This window comes from Zeus faber (assembly GCF_960531495.2).
Source record: "Zeus faber genome assembly, chromosome: 15".
Taxonomy (NCBI): domain Eukaryota; kingdom Metazoa; phylum Chordata; class Actinopteri; order Zeiformes; family Zeidae; genus Zeus; species Zeus faber.
The window spans coordinates 10,212,455-10,229,353 of NC_137194.1; the positions used below are offsets into that span (position 1 = coordinate 10,212,455).

Here is a 16,899-nt window from a genome sequence, read left to right on the forward strand (position 1 = left end):
GAGTGGTCCTAAAACAGACCCTGGAGGGGACCCCTGCGGTACAGCTAGCAGATGAGGAACACGTACGGCCCGCTCGTGTACATTGTCTCCTCTTCCATCCAGGCCAGGGCATCGACGGATAAATAACCTTTCGAATTTTTTTTTTTTTTAAGGCAAAGCATTTTGATTCACCGTGTCCAACGCCTTCTTAAAAATCATAAAAATAAAATAAAAACACGACTCCCAACAACACCCCCTTTAATCAAGATGACTTTTGATTGGTTCAACAAACAATGAAAAAGCCAATTTGCCCTTTCGGTCAAGCGATGCTTTCGGAAACCAACAAAAGAGTAAATACACCTTCATTTAAATGAGAGACCAGCTGATCACAAACCACCTTTTGTACAAGTTTAGAAGCCATTGGAAGAATACTCCCATCGTTTGACGGGATACAGCGGTCACTACCGCAGCCTTCCCGGAAGAAGGAAAATAGGAGTTTGTTATTAATAGATTTATCAGCTGAGGTAAAGGCGTGCATAGCATGGGTTCATCTTTTTTTTTTTTTTATACCACTGACTTCATCAATATCAAAGACAACTTTCGACTTCGACCTTCCAGCAATCAAGTCATTTCATTGCTGTAGATTCTGAGACATTTTCAATGGCGAAAACGGGGAATTCCTCGCTCGCAGGTTCGACAACTCTTCATCTTACACCAAAGAGCTCGGCCGTACTCTGCGCTGAATCCACCAGGAATGAGCTGGACTGTGGCTGTGTGCGTTCTTTGTCTTCCGTCACTTCTGATCGTGACTTCATTACCCAAATCCTTTGTCATTCCATTCATCGTTTTCTCAAATGAGTTGACTATTTCCCTTCGAGTAACCACGGTCAATTGTGTTTTTTCTACGCAAATGGGAGACCTTCTTGCAGAATTCCTGGGTAGTCCCGCTGACCCGGCACGGTACTCGGCGCCTTTCCTACGTCGCCAGGCCGCAGAGCACCGCTCCAGTCCGGCTGCTTTCATCCATCCTCAAATGGACTGACTTGAGATTTCGAGTACAGCTTGACGTTAAGAAAAAACGTTCACCCTCCCGTCAGTATTAAAAAAACCAAAACAAAAAAAAACGCTGTTTCGTCGTTTTTCTTCAAAATGAAGGTCGAGATTATGATCCGACCTTCCTGTTAACGGATTAAAATATGTTTTCAATACTTCAGGTTTTGGTTTTTTTTATACTAAAAAAAAATAGGACTGAGTAACCCGGCTTGGGCCTTCACTAATAAATTATACTGATCTGATATACTTGTTGTTACTGTTCAGCGTCTCGGCAGGTGAACTGCGTTCCCCCCATGTATTCAACGGGAATATTTAACTCCACGGTTGGACATTTTCCTCGGTTTTGAAAAAATGCTGAGAGATAAAAAAAAAAACAACAACAATGAAGGAACGCGAATCTGGAAAAATCAAATTGTCCTTCAAGAAAGGTTTTCTTCAACTTATCCGGCTGCTCCTGGCCATTTTAGAAAGGCGCCAAATGGCGGCTTTTGCTTTCAGAATCCCGCAAGGAATTAAGATGCACTTGGACACATTTAAAATGTTCAGAACGTACAGCAGAACTCCTGCCGCTCTGCCCGATTTTCTATCTCTCCGAAAAACACGATGCCCGGGGAACGCCCGCAAGACCTTCCGCCTGGTTCACCGGCTGGAAGAATTAAAACTTTCCCTTTTATCCGCCGCTGCCTTAAAAACGTCGAAAGATTGCACTTTGCAGGGGTTGAGTCCGACGTCGCAAAAGCGGTCGTCGCCCCCTCGACGTCGCACACCAGCTCGGGGGCGTCCGACGACAGGGGGTCTCGCTCCGCCTTGCGCCTTTTTCCGCCACCCGGGATTTTTCGGAATACGCGGCCGGAGGACTCCGCCGGGCGGGAGGTGGCGCAAATGGCATCGCAGGGCACTGCGGGCTGAGCGGCAACGACGCAGCGAGGGCAGCGAGGGGAACCGAGGCGTAAGAGACCAGCACTGAGAAAATGTGGCAGAGTAAAAAAAGTACAGGGTATGAAGAGATACTCGCACATTTGACTTAAGTGCAGTAGCAAGGTACTCGTACTGTGCTGCTCTCCACCTGGGCGCCAGGTCTGCTTTCCTCACCGTGGACCATGGTGACATCATCGCTTTTCCACAGCCTGCACGCATTCCTGAGCGCCGCAGTCGTCGGTCTTGTCTCGTCGGCACAAGACGGGTCGGGAGAGCCCGTCAGACACCCCCGTGACCCTCGTCTCCTAACGCCATCGTCTTCCAAGTCGCTCACGGCGACGCAAAGTAACGCGGTACAAGCAGTTTGTCACCGTGCCCTTTTCGAGGATCTGTAGATACTGCGCAATATTCCGTTTCGAGAGACTTGTGACTTTTACTCCGCTATATTCAAAGCAAATATCTATATACTTTTTCAATCTTCTACATTTTTGAACACAATCACGTTCCCTTTGTTTGTACTCATCTGCAGAAAAAAAAGTAGCACTTTATGAAGTATTATAAGCTCTGTTGTATCAGGGACCCGGATATGACCAGTACTTTTACTTTAAATACTCCAAGTGCCTTGAAGAGCAAAATGTCAATGTGGTACCTTCACATTCACTAGAGTCATTGTGTCTCAGGGTATTTGTACCTTAACTTAGAGGAAAAGATCTGAGTACTTCTTCCACCACTGGTCATCACCCAGCATCCAGGCGCTGGCTTCTGATTGGCTCGTTCGTCCGATGCATATTATCGTTATTATTGTTTAAAAGAAACGTAAAAAAAACCAAAAAAAAACCTCCCCGCTTCAAAATGGGAGACAAACACCACCAAATATGGAGAAACACGGCTGGAAACCGTTGGGTCGGTTAAGCCCTCTGACAGCGAGGTGTGTTTTTTACATCGTGTTGTGTGTGTGTGTGTGTGTGTGTGTGTGTGTGTGTGTGTGTGTGTGTGTGTGTGTGTGCGTGTGTGTGCCTGCGTGTGCCTGTGTGTGCGTGAGTGTGCGCGCGCGTGCGTGCGTGAGTGTGAGAGTGTGTGTGTGTTTCCCTGAGAAGCTGTTAGGCCGAGGCAGGACTCCAGGGCAGCACAGAGATGTTCTGTGTTTCGCCCCCCTCTCCTTCGTGTGGTTTTAGGCACCGTCCCAGACGCCCAGCGCCGCCCCGGCAGCACCACCCCGGCGCGGGCCGTGCCGCCGGGCCTTGCGCCCTCCCTCCCGCAGCTCGACGCTTCTCGCCCTCCCCGAGAACAATGGAGCCTTTTCAGAGGGTCGGATGGAGACTCCTGTGAGCCGCTACAGGAAGGTAGTTTGCTGGACGCCCCGCACACTCATCCGACCCTCCCTCTCCCCGTGCCACAGGCGGTGCGGCGGCAAATTCTGCACATCGCTAAGGGGTGGAGTCACTTCCTGGGTGGGGTCACTTCCTGGGCGTGGCCAAACAAACAACGCACGCGGCCGCATACTCAGACGCTCTCCGATGACTACGTCAACGCTTAGGATGAAGTTGAGCTCAGACCGCGCTCATGTCCTGACTGTCCTGTTCCGACAGTCTGCCTGGGGGGGGTGGGGGGGGGGGGTGAACCCTCTCAGCTTTTCGACTGTTTCTTTTTAAATTGTGAATTGGCTGCAAATTAAAACATGAAAGTGCCGATTCCACAATATTGTCTGTGCTGGGGGTATTGCACTTCAGGTCCCAGAATAGCGTTTTTTGCCTTCATCTGATCGGTTCATTTATTTTGGGGGGTTTTGGTGTTTTGGTGGTCGCAAGAGCTGGCGGGGACATTTTGTTCTCTTTTTTTTGTGAATTTTCATCCATATGGACCGTTTACTGGCCACAGCTAGCCACGCCACGCCGCTCTGTCAGCTTCACCACGGTGGCCTTTCACCCCTTGCGCGTGGCCAACCCCGCCACCAACAATGGAAACAGCGGGAGTGGGGAGTACAGAACAGAGGGAGTACCTGCACAGCGCAAATACATTGAATAGCTGTTTCTTATATAAACAGTGCAGGCAAAAGATAAAAACATTGGATGAATATTAAATATGGGTTTTGTTTTCATAAAGTAATCTCGAGGATTACCACTTTAATATGGAGGGGTTTTTTCACGCATAGGCCCATCCATACATAGTCAGTGTTTTCTTGTGATTTGTGGGCCATTGTGGGTGTCTGTATCGGAATGTCTGTGTGTGTGTGTGTGTGTGTGTGTGTGTGTGTGTGTGTGTGTGTGTGTGTGTGTGCGTGTGTGTGTGTGTGTGTGTGTGTGTGTGTGTGTGTGTGTGTGTGTGTGTGTGTGTGTGTGTGTGCGTGCGTGTGTGTGTGTGTGTGTGTGCGTGCGTGTCAGAGGGAGACACATCAGAGGAATCGCCTCAGCAGCAGCAGCAGCAGCAAACAGACGGAAAAGACTTTTCCTCGCAACAAAAACCCCAGAACTTCGTGGATGGATTTATTTTCCCTTCATCTTGAGTCACTTCCAAATGAAAACGTCGTTGTGACGCCGCGTGTTTATCGCGGAGGAAAACTGCATCGTCTGAAAAGGGATTTTTGTGCTGTTAACTCTTACTCGGCATAATAATAATAATAATTCTCTCAGCGGAAATAGCTAATGTGCTGAAGTCCCATAATTGTTTAAACTGTGGATGTCTTCAGGCTGTGTGTGTGTGTGTGTGTGTGTGTGTGTGTGTGTGTGTGTGTGTGTGTGTGTGTGTGTGTGTGTGTGTGTGTGTGTGTGTGTGTGTGTGTGTGTGTGTGTGTAAATCGATACCAGACTGTCGTGCGGATCTGGCTAAACTTCGGTTTTGGCACATATTTGTGTCTGCCCTACTCACCACTTTGGAAAGCAGACAAACTGTGTCATAACACAACCGCTCTGAGTCAGGAGGAAATTAAATTCACTGGTGAGATTCTGGACACATGACAACGCCTCAAAGCTGTTCAAATAAAGCCTCATATCATTAAGGTCATTATTAGATATATTTTGGGTTAATCCAAACTTTGGCAGCGGTAATATCCTTGTTGAGATCACATATACTGACTCTGTGAGACATAATTCACTTCAACAAAGCATCAACAAAAAAAATTCAATAAGGTGTGATTGATGACTGCAAAGGCATACTCCGGTTTTTTGAGAAATTGTTTTTTTTGGGGGGTAAGATAGACTATTTTACCCAGATTGAGAAGGTCCGTACCAATTGCACGGTATAGAGATGGATTGTGTGTGTGTGTGTGTGTGTGTGTGTGTGTGTGTGTGCGTGTGTGTGCGTGTGTGTGAGGGGAATGCAAGCAGGATGAGCTTGTGATGTCATGAGCGAAATGTCAGTCCCTCAGGCTTTGAGAAGCTCAGACAGCTGGGGGGGGGGGGGGGGGGGTTTGAGTGACAGGGTGTGTGTGTGTGTGTGTGTGTGTGTGTGTGTGCGTTTTGTTAATGAGAGAGGAGAAGCCATGTTGGTGTGTTTATTTTGTGTAGCAACGTGTGAATATGAATATGATTTGTTGTCGAGATAAATACTGTATCTAAGTGTGTGTGTGTGTGTGTGTGTGTGTGTGTGTGTATGTGTGTCCATATGAAATGTGTGTGTGCACAATCTACAGTTGATCCTCCCTGCACGTCTGGGGTCATAGCAGATAAAATGTTATTCTATCTCAGAAACAGGACGTTGATCACGCCCAACAGAGACGAGGATCTGCGAGGCCTCAATTATTTAGGACCTCAGCTCTGGATCTCTTCCTCCATCCTTGTTTTTTTTTTTTTTTATTATCTTTCAGCCAAAACAATAATTTAAGCTGAACAATATAAGTTGATACGTCTGCCGCCCTCTGTTCTGTGGTCCGCATGCTCGGCGGCCGGGGGCCTGACCGGAGGCCTGATGGGGGCGGAGAGCTGCCCAACATGGCGGGCTGCTCCGCGCCCGTGGCTCGTCGCTGCAGGTGGGGTGCCACCGGGTACAGGAGGCGGGCGTGCTAGGGCGCGGCCGGGTCCGGAAGGCGGGGGGGGGGTCTGCGCGGTCGCTCCCCTGCCCGCTGCGCCCCTGCGTCGATGGGGCGGCTGCCATCTTGCCTGTCACGCTCCTGCCCCAGCGTGCTTCTCGTCCGTCCCGAGATTTTAATCCCAGTCATTTGAGCTTTGAACACATAGGCTCGCACACCAATCCTACTCCGAACAACACTCCACCCGACCAGGGTCTGCGGGGCAGGAGGGGCGCGAGTGATTTGGGTTCAACTTGCCTGAAGGACTCACACCCCCACACCACTCAATTTCAACTGCAATTGCCAACAGCACACATTGAGCACTGGGGTTTACCGGGGTGGCGGGTCGCTGGCGGGTCGGTGTGGGGGGCGTGGTTGGCCAGGGGGTGGCCGGGTGGGCCCCCGCCGGCTGGGCTGGAGTCCTGGCAGTTTGCGCCTGTTGGCTTGAGGTGTACTGCGACCTGGGGGGGCTGCTAGCTGTTGTGGGTGTGGGTTGGGGTGTGGGGGACATCCAGGGCTTACATCCAGGTGCTGAGCACACTCTGTTATGTGGATGGGCCCTAGGCGCCCTCGGCCGGGTGGGGCGTCTGGTCGGCTGCAGTGGGGCACACACACACACACACACACACACACACACACACACACACACACACACACACACACACACACACACATACAGGCGGTCCCATCACACACACAATCACACCTGCTTTAAATGCACCCCAGCACCCTCCTGGTTGCAACCCTCTCCTTTCCTCCCTCATTTCAAGATTCAAGACTCAAGAGGCTCATTAATTTACTGCCATAACTATGAAGAGGCCACGTGCACAATTGTAGTTCTAGTTTTCCTGGACCTGATTAACTCTGTTTTTCAATCCATGTTGTCGTCCAATGTTTATGTTTTTGGGTAAATGTTGTTTGGTTCTATGTTTAATTATCTTACCCGTGGTGAATCACCCCCTCTTGGAGCAGTGATCAGTTGTTTATGGACCCAAACATGGTAACTAGTTCTCCAAAGAGGGTGGTTGGTGGTGGCTCTGTAGAACCAAAAACTGTGCTCTTGCAGGAGTCTTGATGATTTAAGAAATAATAAAGAGTTGCATTGCAGGTTGAGAAGTTGAACTTGACACAAATACTCTGTGTTGTATGCACTGCATGCTGACAGCAAGGGTTAAAAAATAATAAATAAATAAAATGAAATAAGTTCATATGTATTATGTCAAGTCATGTCCAGTGATAACAGTTTATCTCTACAGCCCAGATTCTCAAAGGGTGTATTTTGCTAACTGAACTCAAAAGATAATTCAGGAGTATATGTGTGGTGGTAGATAAAAAAAAAACAGAAACCAAAAGTACAAATACGACCTTGGAAAAGGCAGAACTGAAAAAAACAAAATGATTTGAAATGATTGCTTGAACTTGAACTACATTAAAAAGAAAAATGATAAAAAAAATATGTATAACGTGAAAAATGTTTGATGCCTGTTGTTATTTTGGCCCAGAGGAACGTCATTCAGGTTCGTAGTTCGGCTGCGTACACTGTCAGTGCTCATACAGTCATTTTGAACTTTTGTACCAAATGAGTGTCTGAAATAATATCATATTTATGATCCTGCCGCTGTCCTGGGTTATTTATGGGTAAGGAACGAGGGGCTGTAAATGTACCGAAATGTGTTGTTTTTTAACAAATCAACTGCTCTGCTTTCAACAAATGTGCTGTGGCTGGAATCTTTTCTTTTCAGCTGCAACTCACATCGTGCCTGAAAGGCTGGCCGGAGCCTCAAGTTGAACCCGTTGTCTTTGATACTGTCGGCGACTATAAACAAAGACGACCAAAGTCTTCCCCTTTCTTCCACGAACCTTGTCGATGTGTGAAGTTGTGCCAGAGGACGGGTTTTAGTGGGAAATCTTGAAAAACAGACAGATAAAGCCTCCTTCTGTCGCCGATTTGTGCACAGGACTAGTTAGCAGACCGTATAATAAGGGATAACGGTATAACTGTATCCTCTACACTCAAATTGGATTCCTCACCACCAGTCTTAATCACCGGCCTTTTTAACCCCTGAACGTTGGAGCTGCACTTCACTACACGTGAAGAGCGCGGTGTGATGTTGTTTTTTTAATCATCTAGGGAGAGACACGGGTTGGGATTCCCCGTCAACGCTGAGCGAGTCATCACAGGCTTCGTTATCAAAAGGAATGATGTGGCGGCGACTGGTTAGTAACACAAGGACACCGAAGGTCGGCGGATCATCAATTTCAAAAGAAGTCCCGTCGTGCAGAGTTCTATCCCGTGTTTTCCGATCGAAACCTCGGATTTCCCAGTTGCTTCGCAGCCCTTCGCCTTGCTTGCTGACTGGTGTTCTGACGTGTTCTCTTTTTCTCTTCATCGTGGGCAGGGCTCTCCGGATGGCTTTTTCGACAGTGAGCAGCTGCTAAAATTTGCTGACTTGACGGAAGCCTCTGGAGGAGAAACAAACAAAACCTTGTTGCCTGCACAGCTGCAACGCACATCATGTCTGAACGACTCGCCGGAGCCTTGAGTCGCACCCGTCGAGAGGGTCGTTAATGCTGTCGGGGACTATAAATAAAGACGACCAGAGTCGACCGATCGGTAAATGGACTCGGCCGTGACGCTGAAGCCTGAGCTGGATCCCACGGGGGCGGCTCGCACAGAGGGCACCGAGCGGGGTTCTTAGAGCGGAACCATTTCTCCCTCGGCCCCGTTGTTGTTTCGTCAGGGAGAAGATGCAGAGAACCTTGCAGAGAGCGAGGGGCCTTTACAAGGCGTCCCCAGTGCGGCGCGTGCACGTCTGCCATGTTGTTTCATGCGGAAACCGGCGCCCGCTGTGCCCATAATCCTAAGTACACCCAAAGCTTTGAATAGCACACAAGAACACAATGTCAGGATGCGGTTCCGGGCGTGTGTTCATTAGTCCCGTGTGCACGCCTACAGACGCTGTCAGGGGCCGCCGTGTGTGCGTATGTGTGTGTCATCGGCTCAGGCGGAGGAAATATCGTGAGAAATTAGGACGTCGTGTCCCATTGGCGTGCTGTAGGTGCGGGGATAATGGCCGCACCGCCGTAACAATTGACTATTGTTGGCCGACACACAGAAGTGACGTCATGGTGACATACAGCTAAAACTACTAAGGATGCTCGGGGAGATGCCATGCCAAGTTGGAAGATATTGGTCACCCAGCCCTTTCTTATTGGAATAATAAATAATCTAGTCAAGGTATAGAGGACTTTACAACAGCAGCAGTCGTACTGTTGAAGGAGCTGGAGCATGTGTCTGTCAGTGTTTGCCTGGTATGATATCTAATATATGTCATGTATGTATCTATATACGTATGTATGAATGCATGTATGTATGTATGTGTGTGTGTGTGTGTGTGGGTGTGTGTGTGTCTGTGTGTGTGTGTGTGTGTGTGTGTGTGTGTGTGTGTGTGTGTGTTCGTGTGTGTGTGTGTATGTATGTATGTATGTATGTATGTGTGTATGTATGTAAGATAAGGTAAGATAAGAAAAGACATGATCATGAGTGCTATTCTCTCATCAGCAGCTCAGTAAGGAACATAATACGGGAATACATATATACATAATATGGAACGAATTCACAAATATATGTAATAGGATACGAAAAATACGAATAAACACTACAATCTACAAATCTATATTAATATTTTAAAAAATATATATGTATATATATATATGTATATATATATATATATATATATATATAATTATTATTTAAAAATGTGCAAGAAAATCCAGAAACAAATATATTTCTCCATCCACAACAAATCTGTGGGAGTGGAAGCTGGAGCGGAGTGGACTGTAACTATAGCGGGTTCCAAGTTGAAGTTTGCAGACCAACCTGGCGGCATTTCTCATCATTGTGGAGCTTATCCTCTCAGTAGTAGTACTACTACTACTACTACTACTACTACTACTACTACTACTACTACTACGAGTAGTTCTGTCCTGTTGTTGGTCGTTTATCGGCAACAGTCCACGCCGCTCCAGATCCACTCCGTGAACCCGCTCCTCCAGCGGGACATGTGTCACAACGCGAACAGATCCACGGAACCAGGCGTTTGAATCGGTGTTCACGTGTCTTATCGCAAGGTTTTGTCGGGAAAGGAGGAAACAAGTTGTAAGTTTTAAAAGACGTGAAAACATAATTAGTCGCGTAGCAACGAGGCAACATTTATTTGCCAAACGCAAGAAACATCTGGTTTATTTGCCGACATTTATGTGCGTGTTTTTTTTTAGCAGAAATCATGATACAGATTTGTGGATTGTACTATTTATTCATCTTTATTCATTTATTCATTTCCATTTGTATTCATTTTATTATTGGTTAATTGTGACACAATTCATTCATGCAGTGAATACGGAAAATAAGAATATCGTGTATATATTCTTGTTATCGACTATATAAATGAAAAATATCATTTAGTAATTGACAACTTCAACGAATATACCGAGCATAACTTAAGTAAGTATGTACAACACACAAATATTACTGAGCGCACGCTGATATTACTACACGCTGGCCGCCTAAACAGCGACCCCTAGCGACGCTTTCCTTTGACACACACACACACACACACGCGTGTGAATTGTATAATCTCGCGAGGTTTCGGCGAGACTTCCTGTCCATCCGCCATCCTTGCGGCTCGTCGCAGAAGGGCACAGAAGGCCGAAGTGAGGTGCCCAGCGTCCGACCTCCCAACATGCTGTCCAGGCTCGTTTTTCTCTCAGGTAGGTAGTGGCATTTGTCGAGCGAGCGTTCAGGAACCATGTCGTTTGGACACGGATGGATTGTTAGGGAGGAAATCCGGAATATAACCGGGGCTGCAGCTGAAGGGTAAAGTGAAGGCCACAGTGAATGGGTGACATGCTAGCCCATTAGCATGGGCTCACTAGGTGGCAGCAGTAAACTCAATGCCTCGTCTCACTGCATATACTGAGAAATAGTTTCTAGTTGCTCATTTGTTGTTGGAGGAAAACAACACTGCCGACATAACCCGCCTTATTTAGCAAAGGCTAACACAGTATGCAGGTCTCTCTGTCCAGCCTTAGCATCTCTAGCTACCGGTTAGCCTTGAATGCCTGCAGATGTCAAGTTCAAGCCTCTCTGACAGCTCCCACGTCAGATTGATGTTTATTTTGCAAAGTGCATTCGTGTCTTAACAAAGGTGTGAATACATGTTCTATTCATGTTATATTGTCTTCGGGTTCAGAGTCTGCCAGTCCTTCAGCAGACCTCTGCTAGATAGCCATTCTTTTTCTGTATAAACTTTGTATTGTCACAATTTTCCTCTGAAGAAGTCATTGTAAACACGTTGCTTTCCTTTCCAGCCAATGCCCTAAAAGGCAGTGGTCCACTTGGAGCTGGGTATGTCTTTCCCTTTCGGTAGTTTTATTTTTGTTTTGGTTGGCATTTGACAATGTTAATGCATGTTTGTGGATTGATTCATCATTTTACACTGTTGTATTTATTCAGCATAACTAAATTGAATGTAAACTGTTACACAATTTCAACTTTTATTTAAATTTAATATGGTTAAAATGGAAGGTGCTTTGATATTTTAACTATGCCCTTAGTTGTTTTCTGTGCAAATTTTAAAGTAAATCCTATGGCAGAAACTTGAATCATCCAACGCACACCAGTTGTACTGAAAATGACCGATAATATTAATAAATATAGCTGCAGGCAGCAATGAATGGGGTCAGGAGGATAAGGCTAAAACGGTTATATAAAACGCGTTTATCAATGTGATGGGTTTTGTTTAAAGAGAATTCGGTTCAATTAAACATGGCACTTGTCAACTGATAGTACTTTAACCTAATTACTTTAAACTATATAAAGGTTATAAGTAATAAAGGTTATGCTACATTACCCACGTTCCAAACATGGCACCTACCTCATGAGTTACGGGTAATCCGGAGTGCGCTGCTTCTCCCTCTTCTTTTGTGATATTTAAATGCGGTTGTCACTCCCGGATCTGTATCTCTGTGCTTCTGTGGATGTACAGTCAGTCAGAGTTTGTCTTAATTTTAGTTAAAGCACAATCGAGTATTCCAGTGACTAGGAAAAAATAACGGCCGTCGAGTATCATGGCTTTTTACAAATGGCAGGTTTCTGAATGATCGCGCAATGACAATGCAGTGACTATTCTCTGACCAATCAGTAGTCAGCAGTGTAATACGTGACCAGTGATGATTCTCTGTGATGACCAATCAATAGTCTGTAGTGTTCTTACGTGACCTTTTGGTAGTGCTAACCGGAGACAAAAACAGCTAACATCTACAAATATGGGCCGTGTGGATCAAATTTGGACCACAGTGTGTTTAGACGGCCCCGAATAAAACTATCTATCATTCGTGTCCATTTGGACCCCTAATAACAAAAACGACTTTAATTTATTAGCACATTTAAATCTAACCAAGATTATAAATGTATAACCTTCTGTTTTAATATAAGACAATAAGAAAGGGAGCAAAGTGTTTTGTACACCATTGCTTCTTCAGGCACGCTCTGTAGGAGACACCTGTTCTTGTACGAACAAGTTGACGCCGCCATACTGAACTCAAGGTCTTATTTTCTCTGCAGTCTGGTCCAGGCCTCCCATTCCCTCCACACAACATCCCAGAGTCTGGCCCCAGTTCCCCCTCTGCCAGAGAAGGGAGGGAAGGTTCGCCATGGCATCATCCCGGAGGAGCTGTTCCAGCTCCTGTACCCCAAGACTGGAGTCACAGGTCAGCACACCACTGCGGAGAGGGAGTGATCGAGGCACATTTTTCACATCTGTCTCCCTCTCCAATGGTACCGATGATGCGCGTGCCCACAATTGGCGTGCCAGAACAGTGTGCTTTTATTTTATTTTACCTGCCCTAATGGAATGAAACAAGTGCGTACGGAACAAAACCATGCGTAATGCGTAATTTCTCTCTCTTTGGGACACGGCCGACTGGACTCCTTGATTGATTGCACTCTTTACAAGAACCTCTCTATGTAGTTTTATCTTGTGTTTCTATTGAAAAGACTCGCTGTTGGGGGGGGGGGGGGGGGGGAATACACCTCACGCAGAAATAGAAAAATGCCGTGCGGCCCCACAGGGCTGGCCTGGAGGGGGGTAGATGGATAGGTAGATATTATGCACAGACTGGGTTTTAATTTTTGGTATTATATAACACGCAGACAGCAAGGTATACAAGTTCATCAAAACAAATACACCATACATGAAATACACAACATACCAAAAAGCACATGATTAAGGGAATACGATTGATTTTGTGTTCCTCCCACCCCGCTAGGCCCGTACATGCTGGGCACTGGCCTTCTCGTCTACATGCTCTCCAAGGAGATTTACGTCATCAACCATGAGACGTTGTCCGCCGCCTCCATTACTGCAGTGATTATCTACGGTATCAAGAAGTTTGGGCCCAGCGTTGCTGCTTTTGCTGACAAACTGAACGAGGTAACTCCTGGTTTCATCCGGTTAATCCATTACTGGTGTCAACGGGTTTAGGGGAGAAGGAGACATTGACATTTTTGGATCACCGTCATTTGTCTTGGGTTAGTGTGTTGGATTCTTAGCTCGGGTCCTCTGTGCGTCTTACAACCGATTTTAATGTTTATAAAAGTTGAGTGCACGTCGCATGGTCGATCTCTAACTGTGTGTGTGTGCGTGCGTGCGTGCGTGCGTGCGTGTGCCCGGTCTTTGCAGGAGAAAGTGGCGAAAGTTCAAGAAGTGAAGGACTTTGCAACAAAGACTCTGGTTCAGGCCATCGAGGGCGAGAAGAAGGAGCAGTGGAGAGCGGAGGGAAGAACGATGCTGTTCGACGCCAAGAGGGTAAACGACGTTGACCTTCTCTGTCCTTGTCTCACATCAGTTGTTATACAGTTGTGGAAAAGTTGATGTACACTTGTAAAGAACATGTATTTCATGACAGTCTTGAGTTTCCAATAATTTCTCCCACTCTTATTTTTCGGAGCACATACTTCTTTGTTGCAAAAGAACATTAATGCATTTTGGATCTTTTATGAATTTATTACGGGTCTCCTGTAAATGTGACAAAATCTGCTGGGTCAGAAATATACATACAGCAATGCTAATATTTGGTGATACGTCCCTTGGCTATTTTCACCTCAATTAGGCGCTATTGGTGGCCATCCACAAGCTTCTGGTTGAATCTTTGACCACTCCTCTTGACAGAATTTGTGCAGTTCAACTAAACTCATTGACCTTCTGACGTGGACTTGGTTCTTCAGCCCGGTCCACGTGTTCTCGACGGGGTTTAAGTCAGGACCTTGGGAAGGCCATTCTAAAACCTTAATTCTAGCCTGATTTAGCCATTACTTTCCCACTTTTTTAATGGCCAGGACTTCCACTCTGTGAGGTAAGTGCTGGAGGTAAGTTAAGGTAAGTTTCATTTAGCCTTAATGTATATTTAATACAGCACAGACAATTAATTATATTATATAATTATAGAACCCAGAATCACGATTGTGGCGCGGTCGCCTGCGTGAGGGCCTTGTGTCGATTGCGTACATTTTAGTATTTTTAGTATTTCTGGAGCAAAATTGATTGACACAACTTTCTGCATCACCAAAATCGATCGAATTCAAGTTGCTGTATGTTTATTTTTGACCCAGCAGATTTGGCCACATTTTCAGAAGACCCATAATAAATTCACAAAAGAACCAAAGTTCATGAATGTTTTTTGCGAGTATGTGCTCCAATCATTCCATCGCAGAAAGATAAGAAAATATTGGAAACTCAAGACTGTCATGAAATACATGTTCTTTACAAGTGTATGTCAACCTTTGACCACAACTGTAAGTGTAGGTTTTAGTTACCTCACTCTGGGCTACCCGAGGCCCTCCAGGTGATTGCCGCAGCTTGTGATTTTCACACCTCAAGACATGAATGAAGCGAGCTCTTGGAATGACGTCTGAAAATGGGTAGAAATGATTTTAGCCACTAGATGTCATCAAGTGACTTGGTGAGTGAGGACTTTGCGGACGGTGTACTTCTGCTAGGGTCACGGCGCCTGCGACTGAGCTGAAGCATGAAGCCAAGCAGCTCTGTGACCGCAGGACGAAGGGGCTTCTGTGCACCTGGCATTTGTGGGCGTGTCGGCTCAAAATCCACTGGCTGTCCAAACATTTCAAACCTCTCTCCTTTTCCGTATTTAATGTAATTGTATAGACAGATGGTGTCCTGTGTAGTTAAAAAAAAAAATGTAATGGTGTAGCTGTTTACTTAGCAAAATAATTTTCCTCTGAAAAGACATTACGTGAGTAATCTTGCCCATCCGTCCCTTAAAATAAAGAATTTTCCTTATTCGAGAAACATAAAATGACATGTTCCTTATTTTATCGATAGTTTAAGGGATGTTTTTCATTAAAAATAAAAATAAATAAATAAGCCTAATCATGTGTTAGGGCGACCATTTTCCAAGGATCAGCTCCATTGAGAGCGTCTCTTCCTTCCTATTGGCTATCGTTGAAACCTGCTCAGCTTTCCCTGTGGCCGTGAAGCTGTCATCCTGTCGCTCCGCCCCTCGCAGCCGGATGAAGCCGAGCCCCGTTCAAAATGCTCTGCAGTGCATGTACGCCAGCGGTGTGAGCCTCCCAGCACAAAGGCTTGCACAGGGCTGGGTACTGAGTATTGTTCCATATTCCACAATCACTATCACTTTCACTAGAATCTATAAGCTACCTGTCGACCAACTGAGTGTTCCTCCCTGGCCGATGTTATTTGGTGACGGGTGGGAAGAGAAATCTGAAAAATCTGCAACCACAAGTAAAATGAACAATTTCAGCCAAGGGTCACACAACTCATAATTAGTGGGGGGGGGGGGAGAGTATTTTTATTTAACGCTGTTCAGCGATAACTAATAAAATTCTGACTATGCCCGACCACAATCCGCAGAACAACGTGTCCATGCTGCTGGAGACCAACCACAGGGAGAGGCTACATATGGTGACCAACGACGTGAAGAAGCGCCTGGACTACCAGATCGCCCTGCAGAACCTCCACCGCCAGATGGAGCAGGAGCACATGGTCAACTGGGTGGAGAAGAGCGTCGTCGGCAGCATCACCCCTCAGCAGGTCAGTGTTGTTGTTCCAATCGAGACAATCAAAACAACGGTGACAAAGACAAAAGGGCGCTGACCTCGTGTCCATTTTTGTCTTTCAGGAGAAGGAGAGCATCGCCAAGTGCATCACAGATCTGAGGGCTCTGGCCAAGAATGCCCAGGCCAAGGCCAGGGTGTAAAACCCTCCCGTGTTTAGAGAGGGCGTTCCAGAACCTCAAACATGCCCTCTGATGAGACGTCACATTTCCTTTTACAGAATAAAATTATTTCCTGTCTGATATGGTCTCTGTCACTGTCATAGGAATGTGTGTATATACACGTCAGCCGATGGTGAAATAAACAATTTACTTATTCACTGACCCTCCATCTTGTCGTGCTTTCAAACCGACACGTTTAGTCCTCATCTCAGCGTTTCTTTGAGATGTTGCTTGAGGTATTTCATGTAAGAAACGGCCAAAAGCATCACTACAGGATGTTTGCCCGCGTTGCGTAACGCCGTCTTGTGAAGCCGGTGATCTAAGACCTCTGATCTTGTGGACGATACTACAAGTCTTTCCCTGAAGTAAACCTTTGATCCCGCTCACCAGCAGACCTGTTCATTTTTCTTTCATGGCGTAATAAGAGACACTGGTCCTGCCCACCTGAGCCGTCACCGTCACGGACCTGTACTTTGACCCCGGTGCCTTGAAGCAGGAAGTCAAGGGAGCCAACTGTTCCTTCATAAAAGGAATGGACACCTTCTTTTCTTTTTCTTTGCTTCACAAGAAATGGTTTTAAAATAGGGGAAATAATGGGACGGGGTCACTAGAGGAACGCTGTGGTCGAC

At 46.2% G+C, this 16,899-nt stretch overlaps 1 protein-coding gene across 1 annotated transcript; it reads left to right on the plus strand.

Moving 5' to 3' along the window:
- Positions 1–10,599: 10,599 nt before the first annotated feature.
- On the plus strand, positions 10,600–16,432 carry atp5pb (ATP synthase peripheral stalk-membrane subunit b). The gene is made up of 7 exons (XM_080015474.1): positions 10,600–10,723; positions 11,324–11,360; positions 12,579–12,724; positions 13,283–13,446; positions 13,696–13,821; positions 15,907–16,086; positions 16,175–16,432. Exons 1-7 carry the CDS (start codon positions 10,696–10,698, stop codon positions 16,250–16,252), a joined length of 759 nt encoding a protein of 252 aa, XP_079871600.1. The 5' UTR covers positions 10,600–10,695; the 3' UTR covers positions 16,253–16,432.
- Positions 16,433–16,899: the final 467 nt, after the last annotated feature.

Excerpts from the sequence above, each read along its gene's own strand:
- atp5pb (XM_080015474.1), top strand. The coding sequence starts at position 10,696 with ATGCTGTCCAGGCTCGTTTTTCTCTCAG. Across the intron at positions 11,361-12,578 it reads AGTGGTCCACTTGGAGCTGG|TCTGGTCCAGGCCTCCCATT; the intron begins GTATGTCTTTCC and ends TTTTCTCTGCAG. Across the intron at positions 13,822-15,906 it reads TGCTGTTCGACGCCAAGAGG|AACAACGTGTCCATGCTGCT; the intron begins GTAAACGACGTT and ends CACAATCCGCAG.